Here is a 15,897-nt window from a genome sequence, read left to right as displayed (position 1 = left end):
TATGTACATAAACAATGACCCCCAAGTACCCCGAAGTGTGCAGAAGGATAATGTCATGTTTGCATTCAGTGATTCAAAAGAAAGAGGCATGGAAGTGCAAATATGAAAGGCTAGTAAATATCTTGAAATATAACCTTAACACACTGTGTACCAATGTTTGTACTCATGTTGTGATGAGTAAAATGTTTGTTTGTTAAAGGCATCATATAAACTTATTTCTGCCAATTAACTAATTTTATGATCTTTATCATCATTTAACATTTCTGTCAGACGGTTTGATGAGGATCAAATGAATCAAGGACTGTATTTGTACTCCAGTGTCTGCTTTGGCAAGGTTTCTACACCTGGATGCATTTCCTAATGCTAACCACTTTACACACTCTACTGTATGCTTTTCTTGTGTCACTGACGCTGCTGAAGTCTCAGTGTAGCTTGCAAGTCAACAAACCCAGGGAGGGAAGATGTCACTATAAGCTAGGTAGGGGGTGAAACTATGAGGGAAGGGTTTGGAGTAGAGAAGATTGATGTGGAGGAGGTACATGGCTACTCACATTTAAGAGAAAAAGGGAGACTGAACAAGAGGTATCTCTGAGGAGATTAGGTATCAAGATGGCACATGGGGCACCAGCAGCTGTTGCTGGCAAAGGTAGTATTGGTCTGCTAGTGTGTGGTGGGGAGGATGGCAACATCTGTAAGATTTGAAAGAGAGCCGGACACAATTTGGGGAGGCTACAGGGTTACTAGAAGTATGGTGGTGACGATAACTTGGACATTGGGGAGGAGAGAAAGATGACTTGTGTGGGTAGGCTGCAGGAGCCGAGTAGAGAAATATATATCAGGCTTTTGAATCGTGAAGTTCATCACAATATATTTCAACTATATGGAAATTTTATTCATCAGAGTAACTATCATTACAATCAACACATTTCTGCAAAGAAATTACAAGTTTGTTTATTCTGCTAACAGAATCTGTTGAAGATATGAAAGAAATTTCATGTTGTAGACTGTTGGAATTATGTTTTCAACATTATATTCAAATTCGTGTTGGAAATTTTGTGCATTGACAGAAAATGAAACAATATGAGTGCGCATGCACGAGGCCTGCAGAGGAAACCATGTGACCAAACAACACAAAAAGTACGAAAACAAATAAACACCTAGATAAAGTAGGATGTCAGAGGAATTGATTCCACGCGAAAAATCGTTGGAGTATATTTATTTATTTATTTATTTTTTTGTGAAAATCGTAGGGTGAGGTGGTAAAAGATTTACCTTGCAAAGAAGGGCCTAAGAAACGTATCCACAACGAATGGATCAACTATTGCTGTGGCTAAAAACCAACCCGATATTTAGGCGGAGGTGAAGGCGACTGCTGTTATGAACACTTTCCCGTATCAATACAGACATGTCAAGTAATGTTAGAAGATCATTTAAGGCCGATATCACGGTTCAGTAAAAATGTTGGCACTCCGTCGCTTACGACGTCGAGGGTTCCAGTTGATCCGATCAACGGAACAGCCTGCTCACGAAATTAACGTGCAAGTGGCTGAGCACTCCACAGACACGTGTACCCTTAACGTAGTTCTCTGGGGATATTCAGCGTGACACAGTGTGACAAGGCTGACCCTTTGAATTACAGGCACAACAGAAACAGAAAGTTGTGGTGGAAGAGTATAGCAGGGTTCGCCACTATCCCCTGCCGGAGCCTCGTGGGACTTTAGGAGTTTTCACTCAATAAACACTCACGACGCCCGGTCTGGGAATCGAAACCTCGATACTACGACTGCGAGTCCGCTGCCCTAACCACTGGGCCATTGTGCCTCCACCTCAGTAAAAATAGTTCGCCCAATAAAGACGACTGGAAGGCCGTAGCCAGCAGCGACCTATAACGACATCCAATAAGAGGTTCAACGTAGTCAAATCAGCTGCAATAAACTAAAGCAAGGGTTATCTGCTTTAAAGATTTCAGTGTGGAGATACGCATGCGCATTGGACGTACTCCCTACTAAATGTTGATATGCTGTGAATTAATTTCTATTAATCAACTGATAATACATTTATAATACTTACGAAGTATTTCTCAACTGCCAAACGTACACTTATAACTATACTATCTTTTATGAAACATTTCCGTAAGTATTAAACAATGAAATTATTCCATGATTTTAATTCTGTAGATCTTCGCATTTTCGCGCGTCGACTCTTGATGTCACTTTTATGTTTTATGAATGAGATGTTCACTTTTTGGCGCGCCAATTATCTGTGTCTTTTCTATGTTTTATGGACGAGAGATGCCCTTCATTTGTGCGAGATTTGGCTGCTATTTCTACCTATGAGAGAAAATTGTGTATTATTTGTACAGGTTTTGGCTGCTGTTTCTAACCTTGGAAGAATGATGTCTATGATTTGTGCTGGATTTGACTGTTTCTATCTATGGGAGACAAATATCATGTCTGATTTGTTTGCTTTTTCTCACTAAGGAATCTACCCTCTACACAATCCATCGTCGACGGCGGGGAGCGGGGTGGATTTAGGGTCGGAGTTTTTCATTAAAAATTTGAAATCGTGTTTTTTTTTTCCCCCTATTCTTAATCTCCGTAATTTCCCACGTAGATGGGTTGGGAAAAAAAAACTTACTTTAATTTCACATGAATTACTGTGGGAAATTACTTTGATTAAGTTATGTTATCACAGTTTTGTGAGATTTGGCTGTTGTTTCTAGCATGTGCAGAATCATAGTCTTCATATTTTTTATGATCTTCACCCAGGACTTTCGAGAAATTCACACGTTCCGATTTTTCCGTCATAACTTCCGGTAAATATATATATATATATATATATATTTTTTTTTTTTTTTTCGGAATCCCACGTTTTTTGGTTATGGACGATCGAATTCTGAAAACGATTTTTCTCTAGAATCACATTTTAAAACTTTTAATTATCCCCCCACCCCATCCACTTCATTTTTCACTTTTACCGGAATTTGTTTTTGAGATAAATTGATTGCTTGATCATAATCAAAATTCAGTGTTGCATCGATTCGCCAAAATTGAAAGCGATCTGAACAAAATTAAGAGGGGCTCAATTTGCGAATGAAAAAGACTAGATCGAAATCTCGCCATTTCACATTGCCTCAGCCTCTCATTATCTTTCTATTTTTAGCTTTACGTTTCGCCATCGCTAATTGCTAATTTCGCAATCGTCACTGTATTTGATGATGATGATCATCATCATCGTTTAACGTCCGCTTTCCATGCTAGCATGGGTTGGACGATTTGACTGAGGACTGGTGAAACCAGATGGCTACACCAGGCTCCAATCTCATTTGGCAGAATTTCTACAGCTGGATACCCTTCCTAACACCAACCACTCCGAGAGCGTAGGGGGTGCTTTTACGTGCCACCGGCACGAAGGCCAGTTAGGGTTACTGTAACGGCCACGCTCGAAATGGTGTATTTTACGTGCCACCTTCACAGGAGCCAGTCCAGCGGCACTGGCAACGAACTCGCTGTTATAGAAATAGACAGGATGTTCATAGATGGAATGTCTATGTTAGAACTGACCTGGATCTAAACAACAGTGACAAATTATATTTCTGGAGAAAGACTAATGTTAGAGCCCACTATTCTAGTTTCATTTTAAAACTGTTACACAATGTGAAGGTGTCAGTTTAGATTACAAATATGTCAGCGTCACACAAGATTCTGTGATGTAAATTTTAATAAATTTATATGTTCATCATCATTTAGTGTCCGTTGTCCATACTGGCATGGTTGGATGGTTTGACCAGAGCTAGGAAGCTGGGGAGCTGCAGCAGTCTCCAGTCTGATTCCTTATGGTTTCCACAGCTTGATGTCCTTCCTAGTGCCAGCCACATCACAGAATGCACAGGATGCTATTATGTGGCACCACACGGACACTTTTACGTGACACTGCAATTTTTATTAGGAACAGCTACAAGTGCTTTTCTCAACCAGAAGGATGAGTCTTAGCATTTCTTTCATGGAGTTAGGATCTTCTTAAATACAATCAGGTGCCAGCAAAAGCTCATCGTCCCAAGTTCGCTCTTCAGTATTTCATCCCATGTCTTTCTGTGTGTCCCACTTCAACATGTTCAGTCTACTTCTTTATAGACTTGTTGGTATCCAACTCAATTCTTATGTTAAATGTTTATTTCTACAGTTTATCTCAGTAGTAGAAATGAATCTGTATTTTTTAGGTACTCTCTACATCTTACAATGTTGTTTCTCTATAATTTCAGAACGTAAGATGACATTGATGTAACGGAAGAAACTAAAGGATAACACAACATAAAACATCGGATTGTTTCTACAAATCTGTGGTAGAATTCCTGTGAAACATTTGCTCTGATATAATATTGTTAGCCAAATTTGTGACAATCCCTTGACTGGATTGTCAAGAAGAGGAGTTTGTGTGCCGATTGAAGTTGGATAAATTTATGTAAGTGTTGCTAAACAAAGGTAACATTAGACAGAAATATTTGTAAGAAATTAAGTATAAAGACAAAAGCAAGAGAGATATATAAACTGGGATTTGAGAAGAAAAATAATGGAAAAGAGTGTGAAAAGTGTACAATTGATTTCCCCTGAACACATGATAAAAGAGATGAGATCATATCACTGTGATATCTGTGCAAAGTCCTTCCTTCAAAAGAGTAACCTACTTAGGCATAGGCGTGTTCATACAGGAGAGAAACCGTATCATTGTGATATCTGTGGTAACTCATTCTCTCAAAGTAATGTCTTAACTATACACAAACGTATTCATACAGGGGAGACACCATATCACTGTGATATCTGTGGTAAATCATTCTCTACCAGTAGTCATTTATCTAGACACAAACATATTCATACAGGAGAGAAATCATATCAGTGTGATATCTGTGGTAAATCATTGTCTCGTCATAGTGTCTTAACTACACATAAACGTATTCATACAGGAGAGAAACCATATCGCTGTGATATTTGTGGTAAATCATTCTCTCATAATAATATCTTAACTACACATGAACGTATTCATACAGGAGAGAAACCATATTACTGTGATATCTGTGGTAAATCATTCACTAAATGTAGTAATGTTACTGCACACAAACGTACTCATACAGGAGAGAAGCCATATCATTGTGATACTTGTGGTAAATCTTTCTCTGAAAATCCTGCCTTAACAAAACACAAACGTATTCATACAGGAGAGAAGCCATATCATTGTGATATCTGTGGTAAATCATTCTATCAAAATATGCACTTAACTAATCACAAACGTACTCATACAGGAGAGAAGCCATTTCATTGTGATACTTGTGGTAAATCTTTCTCTGAAAATCCTGCCTTAACAAAACACAAACGTATTCATACAGGAGAGAAGCCATATCATTGTGATATCTGTGGTAAATCATTCTATCAAAATATGCACTTAACTAATCACAAACGTACTCATACAGGAGAGAGGCCATATCAGTGTGATATTTGTGGTAAATCTTTCTCTGAAAATACTACCTTAACAAATCACAATCGTATTCATACAGGAGAGAAGCCATATCACTGTGATGTCTGTGGTAAATCATTCTCTCAAAGTATACAGTTAACTGGACACAAACATATTCATACAGGAGAGAAGCCATATCAGTGTGATACCTGTGGTAAATCATTCTCTCAAAGTATGCACTTAACTATGCACAAACGTATTCATACAGGAGAGAAACCATATCAGTGTGATATTTGTGGTAAATCATTCTCTGGAAGTAGTAAAGTAACTAGACACAAATCTGTTCATGTGGGGAAGAAACTGTATCATTGTGATATCTGTAGTAAATCATTCTCTAATAGTAGTCACTTAACTAAACACAGACTTCTTCATATAGACGCAGGAGTGGCTGTGTGGTAAGTAGCTTGCTTACCAAGCACATGGTTCCAGCTTCATTCCCACTGCGTGGCACATTGGACAAGTGTCTTCTACTATAGCCTCAGGCCGACCAAAGCCTTGTGAGTTGATTTGGTAGAGGGAAACTGAAAGAAGCCCGTCGTATATATATGTATGTATATATATATATATGTTTGTGTGTCTGTGTTTGTCCCCCTAACATCGCTTGACAACCTATGGTGGTGTGTTTACATCCCCGTAACTTAGCGGTTTGGCAATCGAGACCGATAGAATAAATACCAAGCTTACAAAGAATAAGTCCTGGGGTCGATTTGCTCGACTAAAGGCGATGCTCCAGCATGGCCGCAGTCAAATGACTGAAACAAGTAAAAAGAGAAGAAAAGAAAATGTTAGTTCCTACAGTTTCTGGAGGTTTTGCAAGGAGCCAAATCCTGCTGCCACACATATGGCCTTCCAGCAGTATCCCTCTTCAGCAAGGGTTGACTGCAGTCTGCTGTGTTCCTTCCTGCAGGCTTTGTGGTCTCAGTTGCACCTGTCCATGTCATGTCTCACATATTTTAGTGTTCACAAAGCACTCGTTACCAGTCATAACATGAATATTTTTGGGATCTATTTCAAAACGGGGGCACCAGTTTTCATTAATTTTTTACATAGTGTTTTTGGTACGGAAAGGCTTTCAAACTTCGTATACTTATCTATTTTGTGTTATAGAACAGAAAAATATTTTTGTATTCGAATTTATTTCATGTAAAAAATTGTCTTATTTCGATAATTTCTACTAATCACTGACGTCTATTCAGTTGAAAACAGTTAGCGCTGTAACGGTGTATATCGTATTAATCCCCTAAAACTAACCCTAACTCTAGAATCCGAACTCTAAAATTGTTACACACATAGATACGCACAGCGTAATTTATTATATAAACAATATATGTGTATAAATTACGATTAAACCGGATGAAATATGTCACAGGGAATAACATTTTTATGACCGGCCAGCAGTAACTCTATTGAGCTGAATAAATGTCAGTGATTGGTTGAAATTACAGAAATAGGACAACTTTAACATGGAATAACTTGCGAATTCCTTTTTTTTGTTAAGAAGACTAAGAGTAAAAGATGTTTTATATGACACATTCTACCAGTGTCCCAAGTTTCAAAGTGTTTCGTTAAGAAAATACTGGCGCCCCCGTTTTAAAATAGATCCCATTTTTGATATCCCGTATGAATCATGATACCCATAACTTTCTTCCAATTTTCAAATGGTTTCCACTTCTCCATGTTAGCTAATGTTTTTTTTCAACTTTAAATTTAATCTTTATGCTCTCTATCAGCATCGAATGTTCACCAACACATGAAGTTTCTGTCTGGAAGGAGACACAAAATATCGTGAAATACTCTGTATATGGTATGTATGTGTGTTTTGTGAAAAAAAAAAAAAAAAGGCTCTGAAAAGAAAATTGAATTTGATTTTTGGAATCTGTGTTCCCCAAAAATCTAACATGTCAATAATGATAAAAGAAATATAAATTTTATGAGGAATAAATTAAATTTTAAATTGAGTACTATCCCACTCTTTCTGCGTCACTATCAATCTATCTATCTATTATCTACAACACTTTTTGTCACTCACTCTTTCTATATGTATTATCTCACATGCATTGTATTCATTTGTTCATTTTGTATGCAAATCCTGTTTCCAGATTGGGTAAAAATCGTAACGTATTTCGAATTTGTTTTTCTTGAATAAATCAAATCAAAATCACGGATTCAATGTGGAAAACTACATGAATATATGAAATTTAAGACTTTTCAAAATCTGTCACAGCAACAGAAAAGACCTATTTGTCTATCACTTTCATTTTTCGCATGGTAAATATTTTCCCCTCTCTGTAAACTTTTACCACACACTCTCTCACTCTCTCTACAAATGCATGTAGCTCACATTAAGTGTGTGTATGCATATGAGTAAGGAATTTTTTTAGGGTTACATATTGATTGAAAAATGATATGAAGATCATTTATTTTCGTAGCATACTTTTCTATTAAGTAATTTGTTTCTCTCTCTTTCATACATCCACACCCCTAGACACGGACTCGCTTGATGCAGGATCGGGGATTAAAAATTTAAAATACAAAACATTTTGTTGCTTAATTTCCAGGAGTTGGGGGAGGGGGTTAAAAGTATCAAGTATTATTACATGTATCAAAGAAACGAGGAAGGTATCTGGTGGTCGGGGGATGTGCCTGATACAACAGCTAAATCTCCCTTACATCACACACCATTTCGTCTGAAAATTTTTTCGAAATTATAAAAAGAAACAGATAGTAGATTCGGAATGTCCGTATTTTAAAACTATAGTTTTAAAAAAAATCGGGGAAAAAAGCTGAAATTTTATTTAAATGTGTAAATGAAAAATGGTATAAAAGCAACTTAGTTTTCAATTACATAAATGCCGGCTGATTGCGCTTTTCTTATTTTGAAATATCTTAAAAAAACTGCGTCTTATGCGGCCGTACTACGGATGGGAAACCGAGCACCTTTGGCTAGGGGGTCGGACGAGCAGACTGGGTAAGTTCCTTGGGCACAAAAATGATTGCTAATGAAACAAAAGATGAAAACAAGCCAAATTATAACAGCAAATTGTGTTACCAATAATAAAATATTGAAAACAAGCGGAATTATTAAAGTCTATTATTACAAACTTAGGAAAAGTTGCTTACGGTACGTCGGAATTTACGAGGGAAGCTCACATCTCACCTCTTTCCCCAGCATACATAAAAACGATCAAACTTTAAACCTTCGTAACATTATTCGGATTTGTTTTTCTTGAATAAATCAAATCAGAATCACGGATTCAATATGGAAAACTACGATGCGTAACAACGTAGAACACGTTTCACCACAACTTTCTCTCACTCTTACTTCCTGTTTCTGTTGTGCCTGTAATTCAAAGGGTCAGCCTTGTCACGCTGAATATCCCCCGAGAACTACGTTAAGGGTACACGTGTCTGTGGAGTGCTCAGCCACTTGCACGTTAATTTCACGAGCAGGCTGTTCCGTTGATCGGATCAACTGGAACCGTCGTCGTCGTCGTAAGCGACGGAGTGCCAACAACAACAGAGCTGAAGATTCGTCTGTACAAAGAAGCAATACAGACTATAGCGATCTATGCAGCTGAGACCTGAAACATGACAGCAAAAATGGCCCACCAACTCAAATGTATTCCACCAGCAGTGCCTCAGAAAGATCCCAAGAATCATTTATTCTCCAAGTTGCAAGAATAAGGCCCCTACATGCAATTGTAACCGAACAACGATTGAGAATGGCTGGACACAAAATAAAACTACTAGAGGAGAAGCTTATCAAAATGGCTATGGGTTGTATACCACTGGAAGGTAAGAGAAAAAGAGGACGGCCAAGGAAGACGCGGCGTAGCACTGCGAAGAGGTATACCGGTTGGCCAGAGACAAAGATAACTGGTAAACACTGACTTCCCCACATGTCGCTCAAAGGCACCAACGAACCTAAAGAAGTTCTCATGTAGATACAAACGTGTCTAGTTAAGACATTAGATTCAGAGAATGATTTAATGCAGATATCACGATTGTATTACTATATTTGTCAATGTGGCAAAAAATAGCCCAGTCAAGAAAGAACTGGAAGGGAACAGAGAGCGTGTAACATTCGAGAGGGTGATCGATACTGACATATTTCCTTATTGTATTGACATTATTATTGTATTTCTTTAATGATCGATACTGACAGACAGTGAGACATGCACGAACAGCAATTTACTGAAACATAAAGGGAGATAAACAAGAGTAAATGTTTCAGGAGTGGAGATGCACATGCGCATTGAACGTATTTCCTGCTTCATGTACTTTCGTTTTTGGATTTGGTTTTGCAAGATTCTTTATGTGAGTTGGTGTTGAAAGCCAGTTAAATGTCCTGTGCGTGAATTTTTCTTAATCAGCTGTTAATACATTTATAATTCTTATAATGTATTTCTCACCTACCAGATACACACATACATAACAACTCTATCCTTTATGAAACATTTCTGTAAGTATTAAACGATGAAGATATTCAATGTTTTTAATTCTGTTGACGTTCGGTCTCTGGCGCACCGATTCTTTGTGTCTCTTCTATGTTTTATGAATGATAGATGTCCTTGATTTGTGCGAGTTTTGGCCGCTATTTCTAGCTATAGAAGACACTATGTCTGATTTATGCGAGATTTGAATACTCTTTCTAACTTTGTAAGACAAATGTCTATGATTTGTGCAAGATTTGGCTACTGTTTCTAGCTATGGAAGAGAGAGGTCTGTAATTTGTGTGAGATTTGGCTGCTATTTCTAGCTGTGAAAGCTATCCATTATTGCCACGTTAGTTTGAGAAATATTCTCAAATACAGGATCTTTGTGTTTATCGTCACTGTCTACAATTTTGTTCCAATTGTTTACAAATCTGGTATATGGATTAAGTTTTGAATATTAATTATGAAAATGAAATTCATAATTAAGAAGTTATTAGCCTTGAAATTTGCAAAATATTAGTATTTTAGCCAATCAATGAGTATTTTACACATCCCTGTGAAGTTCTGTTAGCATATTAAGCAAAGCTGATTGCTAAGAACTGTTTCCTAACCGTAACCAAAGATGCTGCGGTATACTACATGTTAACCAAGAAATGTAATGGTGTTCTGTGTTGTAAAAGTGAATGGAAATCAGATTTTTGTAACTGTTTATAAAAGGCTTCTCCACCTCCCATCATTTCTAACGCATAGTGAAGATAATTTGGAAAAAATCTGCCTCACACTGATATCCTTTGCTATTACTGATGAGATAATGCTGCAGGGAGCACCTGTATCATGCATCATGTCTACTGAGTGAGACAAATTCAAACACGACGCATGACTGTTAAGAGCCATAACTCCATCCTGAAGACTCATCCTGGTGCTTTCGTGAACTTTTGCATAGTGACCTTTCTTGCCACAGTTTCTGCAGGGCATTTGTGTTTTCATGGCTCTAGCAAGATTTAACACTCAGATTTTTTTTTCTTTTATTTTGTGCAATCGTTTTGGAGTATGATATGACTTCCTCTTCTGAATTGTTGTTGCAAAATTCAGGTATTTGCGAAGAACATTGTAAAAATTGTACTGTATCTTCTAAACTGAGTTCGTTAACTTCATTAGCTTGAAGAACTTTCTCTCTTTCCTTGTTGCTCTCGAGACCAACAGCCAACTGAGACAGGATGAGTTTTTCACTCACTGACGTTTTTGGACTTTCAAAATTGCAGTATGCACTGGCATGCCACAGATTTGAAATAAACGAGAACGGTTATTATTGGTTTAGCCTAGAGATAAGTAAATTTGGCCTAGCCTTGCCTAGAGATAAATTAATTCAACCTAAGCTGTGTCTCTTGGAACTGATTAACGATGTAGGGTGAGGTATGCCTGTATTTATTCCTCCTTCACTTCAGATTTATTCTTGTTCGTATTTCATGTCCTTTTATCTAGAAATCTTTCATAACACATCCTCTGACTTCTTCAGTAACTTTCCATCTCACGTGTGTGTGTGTATGTGGGAAGGGGTTTGCTTACTTTAGTGTTTGTATCTGACCTTTATTGAGTTTTTTTTTACTATTTTCTCATTTGTTTACCTTGCTATTTTCATTTTACATTTTGTGTTTTGTGTGTGGGTAAGTGGGTTGGGGTGTATCTGTGTCTTTTTTCCTGTTTTTCTCTCCCAATCTGTTGTCATGTTGCATAGTGTGCTGGCTGTTCCATTCATGTTTTCTGTTAAGGCTCAGTCTGTCTATTACTATGTGTGTGGCCGCTGTAATCTGTCAAAGTGTCGTGCCTGTTCTGTGTGTTGATAATAATGCATTTGTTAACCGAGCCTCTATTTTCTAATTGAGCTTGTTGATAGAGCACTAACAAACTTTTCTCTTCTTTGGCTCGTGCCATTGTTCATCTATCTGCTTCCCTATGCTACATGCTATCTGAATCTCTGTATTTTAAGTAGCCTCTACATCTTACACTGCTGTTTCTATATAATTTCAGAACATCACTTGACATTGCCATAACAGAAGAAACCTCCTCAATATCTACCATGTTTTAAGGAATAAAGGAAAATATTATTCAAAACAGATGTATAGCATTGTTTCTACAAATCTGTGATAGAATTCCTGTGAAACATTTTGTCTAAGCTGATATTATTAACCAGATTTCTGAACATCACTGACTGGAGTATCAGGAAGAGGAGCTTGCATGCTGATTAAACTTGGATAAATGTATCTAAGTGTTGCTAGACAAAAGTAACACTGAACACAAATACAAAAATAAAAGTGTATGTAAGGAATGAAAAGGAAGAAAAATTTATACGGCGTGATTTACAGGGAAAAATAATGGAAAAGAGTGAAAAAGTTGAAGAATGGATTTCACCTGAACACATAAAAAAGATGAGAAAATTGTCTTATGACTGTGACATTTGCAAAAAGGGCTTCTCCCTAAAATGTAACCTAATTTCCCACAGACGTATTCATACAGGGGAAAAACCATATCACTGTGAGATCTGTGGTAAATCTTTCACTTGCAATAGTGCCATACCTAGACACACACGTACCCATACAGGAGAGAAACCATATCACTGTGATATCTGTGGTAAACCGTTCTCTGACAGTAGTGCCTTGACAAAACATTATCGTATTCATACAGGAGAGAAACCATATCACTGTGATATTTGTGGTAACTCATTCTCTAGCAGTGGTCACTTAACTAGTCACAAATGTATTCATACAGGAAAGAAACCATTTCAGTGTGATATCTGTGGTAAACCATTCTCTCTCAGAGATTCCTTGACTTCACACTTATGTATTTATGCAAAGGAGAAGCTATATCACTGTGATATCTGTGGTAAATCCTTCTCTCGAAATAGTTTGTTAATTAGACACAAACGTATTCATACAGGAGAGACACCATATCACTGTGAGGTCTGTGGTAAATCATTCTCCGACCAAAGTGGCTTGACTTCGCATAAACGTATTCATACAAAGGAAAAACCTTATCACTGTGATGTCTGTGGTAAATTATTTTCTCAAAGTTGTAATTTAACTGCACACAAACGTATTCATACGGGAGAGAGGCCATATCACTGTGAGGTCTGTGGTAAATCATTCTTCTACAGAAGTCATTTAACTGCACACAAACGTATTCATACAGGAGACAAACCATATCACTGTGATATCTGTGGTAAATCATTCTCTCAAAATAGTGTGTTAACTACACACAAACGTATTCATACAGGGGAGAAGCCATATCACTGTGGTATGTGTAGTAAATCATTCTCTGACAGTAGTTTGTTAGCTAGACACAAACATATTCATACAGGAGAAAGATCATATCACTGTCAGATTTGTGGTAAATCATTCTCTGACAGTAGTGTCTTGTCTTCACACAAATGTCTTCATACAAAGGACAAGCCATAGTATTGTTCATTGTAGAAAATCATTTTCTGAATGCAGGAAGGAAAACATATCATTGTTATATCTGTGGTAAATCATTCTTTCAAAATAGTACCTTAATGAAACACAGAAGTATTCATATAGGAGAGAAAAGAAAAGGATAATTTCATGTTTACTATATACTTTTAATATTCCTGTGTATTTTGCAATGGAAATTCTGACTATAATGTTTTCAAAAATATTCTTAATTTTGTTTTTGCAATTTTCATCTGCCATTTCTTTGACCACTCATACACTTCATTTCCATGATGTAAGGACCTCTATACCAAAACTCCTCCTCCTGTCAACCCTTCACATGATTCTTTATTGAATTATGCATCCTCACATTTTATTCATTGTTTATCTTTTAAATGCTTCACTCAATAAATGTTATACAATAATATCTGTTATGACTTTTTCATACACAGGAATATTGTAAAGTTGTTAAATATGTATATAAACAATGACCCCAAGTACAAAACAGAAGAGACCACAAAGGCATAAGTATAGTTTAGTGCCCCACACCAGACTGAATTCTTGTTAGTTTCTGAACAATGGTTTCTTTAAATCAAACGGTGCAGAGATACATTTTCAAGGGTCCAGATAAGGATTATTTTTATAAAATTGAGAAAATACGTTTTGGAGGAGATTCTGTTCATTCTCAACCACACCTTATTTTTGTCAACCCTAACTTCAGAATTATTTCCATAAAATGAGCAGTAAACATTTGATTACGTATGTATCTGGTAACATACAAGCCGGATTGGCTACATACTCACTAGAAAGTAGAATAGGCAGATACTTGTGATTGCAAAGTAATTCCCTGGTTAAAAATGGACTTCACAACATAGGTTAGCAGTTAGTGATTTGAAACCTAGAGCTAGAAGGTCTGAAATATTTCAACCAATCTGGAAGTCCTGGAAGCTTGTGTATAGTTATAACATCCCTCGGTCTCAAGAGACCATGGATCTGCACCTGAAGAAATTGTCTCAGTTGCTGACACACTAGAGTGGCAGTCACACAGCGATTGCATTTGAAGGTACTCTCTGCCAGCGCTACTGTTTTGTATGCTTTTCTTTGATGGCAAGATCCTGTTTTTCTCCCTCTGTTTCATCCCCTTTCATAGTATTTGTCTCCAATGAGGGCGATCATTTGCAACCTCCTCCCATCTCAGGACATTCAGATCCATATCTGTCTTGCAAACGTCCTTGAAACAAAAATGAGATCATCCTCATGCTCTTGTACTGGTGGCCAATTCTCCATACAAGACGTCATGCACAGACGATGCTACTGGAGCAGGCTGGATATATTGGGTATTTTGGAGCAGTAGAGGACTTTGATGTTGGTGATGTGGTTGGTTCTTTTGATATCCAAAGATGAATCTTAAATTGCAAAGGTGGAAGATGTTGAGATACTGCTCCTGTCTGGAGTAGAGGCTCTATGTCTCTCTGTTATAAAGTAGTTACTAGGGACACGTGTTAGAGACAACAGTCTTGGTGTTTGTGGCCAGTTTCCTGTTTCTCTGGACTCTCTGAGAGCCTGGCAAATGTGGAGGATGCTTGTTCAATTTGCTTGCTGATCTCAGGGTCCAGAAAGAGGTCATCAGAGAGTCATGCTCTAGGAATATCTTGTTAAAAACTCATGCAATTTCGTCCAGAGTCTCCATCTTGATTTCCCTCCATATTGCCAACTGCTCCAGCTCTCGGTCGATCTCTGAGACACGTGCGCTTCTGGTAGTGCATCACATCCACTGTCAATGGTCCTCAATTGTGTTTCACTGAGATGCTACCCAAGTGGGGTCAATGAATTAATACCTTTCACAAATATACCTCAGACTATGTAGATTCTGAGGACATAGGAATTTTTTTTGAGGGGGAAACAATTGGGGGTTATTTTTGAGAACTGTTCCCCACTCAGGGGTGTTTCAGAACAAGTCATCCATATTTGTTTCATTTTCTCCGTTTTGTGCGTGTGTGCATCAGAATATTTTTCAAACTAACAGGGCAACGATGGTGAGTGCAGAAGGTAGCTTCCATAGCGAGAAATAGCAACCAAATCCCGCACAAATTAAGGACATTTCTCGTTCATAAAACATAGAAGAGAAACAAAGAACTGATGTGCCAAAAACCAAACGTCTACAGAATTAAAAACATTGAATATTTTTGTTGTTTAATATTTACAGAAATGTTTCATAAAGGATAGTGTTGTCGTTGGCACTCCATCGCTTACGACGTCGAGGGTTCCAGTTGATCCGATCAACAGAACAGCCTGCACGTGAAATTAATGGGCAAGTGGCTGAGCACTCCACAGACATGTGTACCCTTAACGTAGTTCTCGGGGAGGTTCAGCGTGACACAGTGTGACAAGGCTGACCCTTTGAATTACAGGCACAACAGAAACAGGAAGAAAGAGTGAGAGAAAGTTGTGGTGGAAGAGTACAGCAGGGTTCGCCACCACCCCGTACCGGAGCCTCGTGGAGATTTAGG

General features: G+C 37.7%; 2 protein-coding genes across 2 annotated transcripts in view; one reads left to right on the top strand and one right to left on the bottom strand.

Annotated features, from left to right (window-relative positions):
* The window catches only part of LOC106874808 (uncharacterized), a 150,017-nt gene that overhangs the window by 111,267 nt on the left and 22,853 nt on the right, over positions 1 to 15,897 (bottom strand). The gene's annotated exons all lie outside the window — the stretch shown is intronic.
* Positions 118 to 13,812, top strand: LOC149130614 (uncharacterized). The gene is made up of 3 exons (XM_089344636.1): positions 118 to 2,132; positions 4,262 to 5,865; positions 12,440 to 13,812. The coding sequence occupies exons 2-3, from the start codon at positions 4,570 to 4,572 to the stop codon at positions 13,394 to 13,396; spliced, it is 2,253 nt and encodes a 750-aa protein (XP_089200762.1). The 5' UTR covers positions 118 to 2,132; positions 4,262 to 4,569; the 3' UTR covers positions 13,397 to 13,812.

Source organism: Octopus bimaculoides, chromosome 28 (genome assembly GCF_046866305.1).
Source record: "Octopus bimaculoides isolate indiv1 chromosome 28, ASM4686630v1, whole genome shotgun sequence".
NCBI classification, from domain to species: Eukaryota; Metazoa; Mollusca; class Cephalopoda; order Octopoda; family Octopodidae; genus Octopus; species Octopus bimaculoides.
This window is presented reverse-complemented; position numbering and strand designations above follow the sequence as displayed.

Excerpts from the sequence above, each read along its gene's own strand:
- LOC149130614 (XM_089344636.1), top strand. The coding sequence starts at position 4,570 with ATGGAAAAGAGTGTGAAAAGTGTACAATTGATTTCCCCTGAACACATG. Across the intron at positions 5,866-12,439 it reads ATAGTAGTCACTTAACTAAA|CACAGACGTATTCATACAGG; the intron begins CACAGACTTCTT and ends AACCTAATTTCC.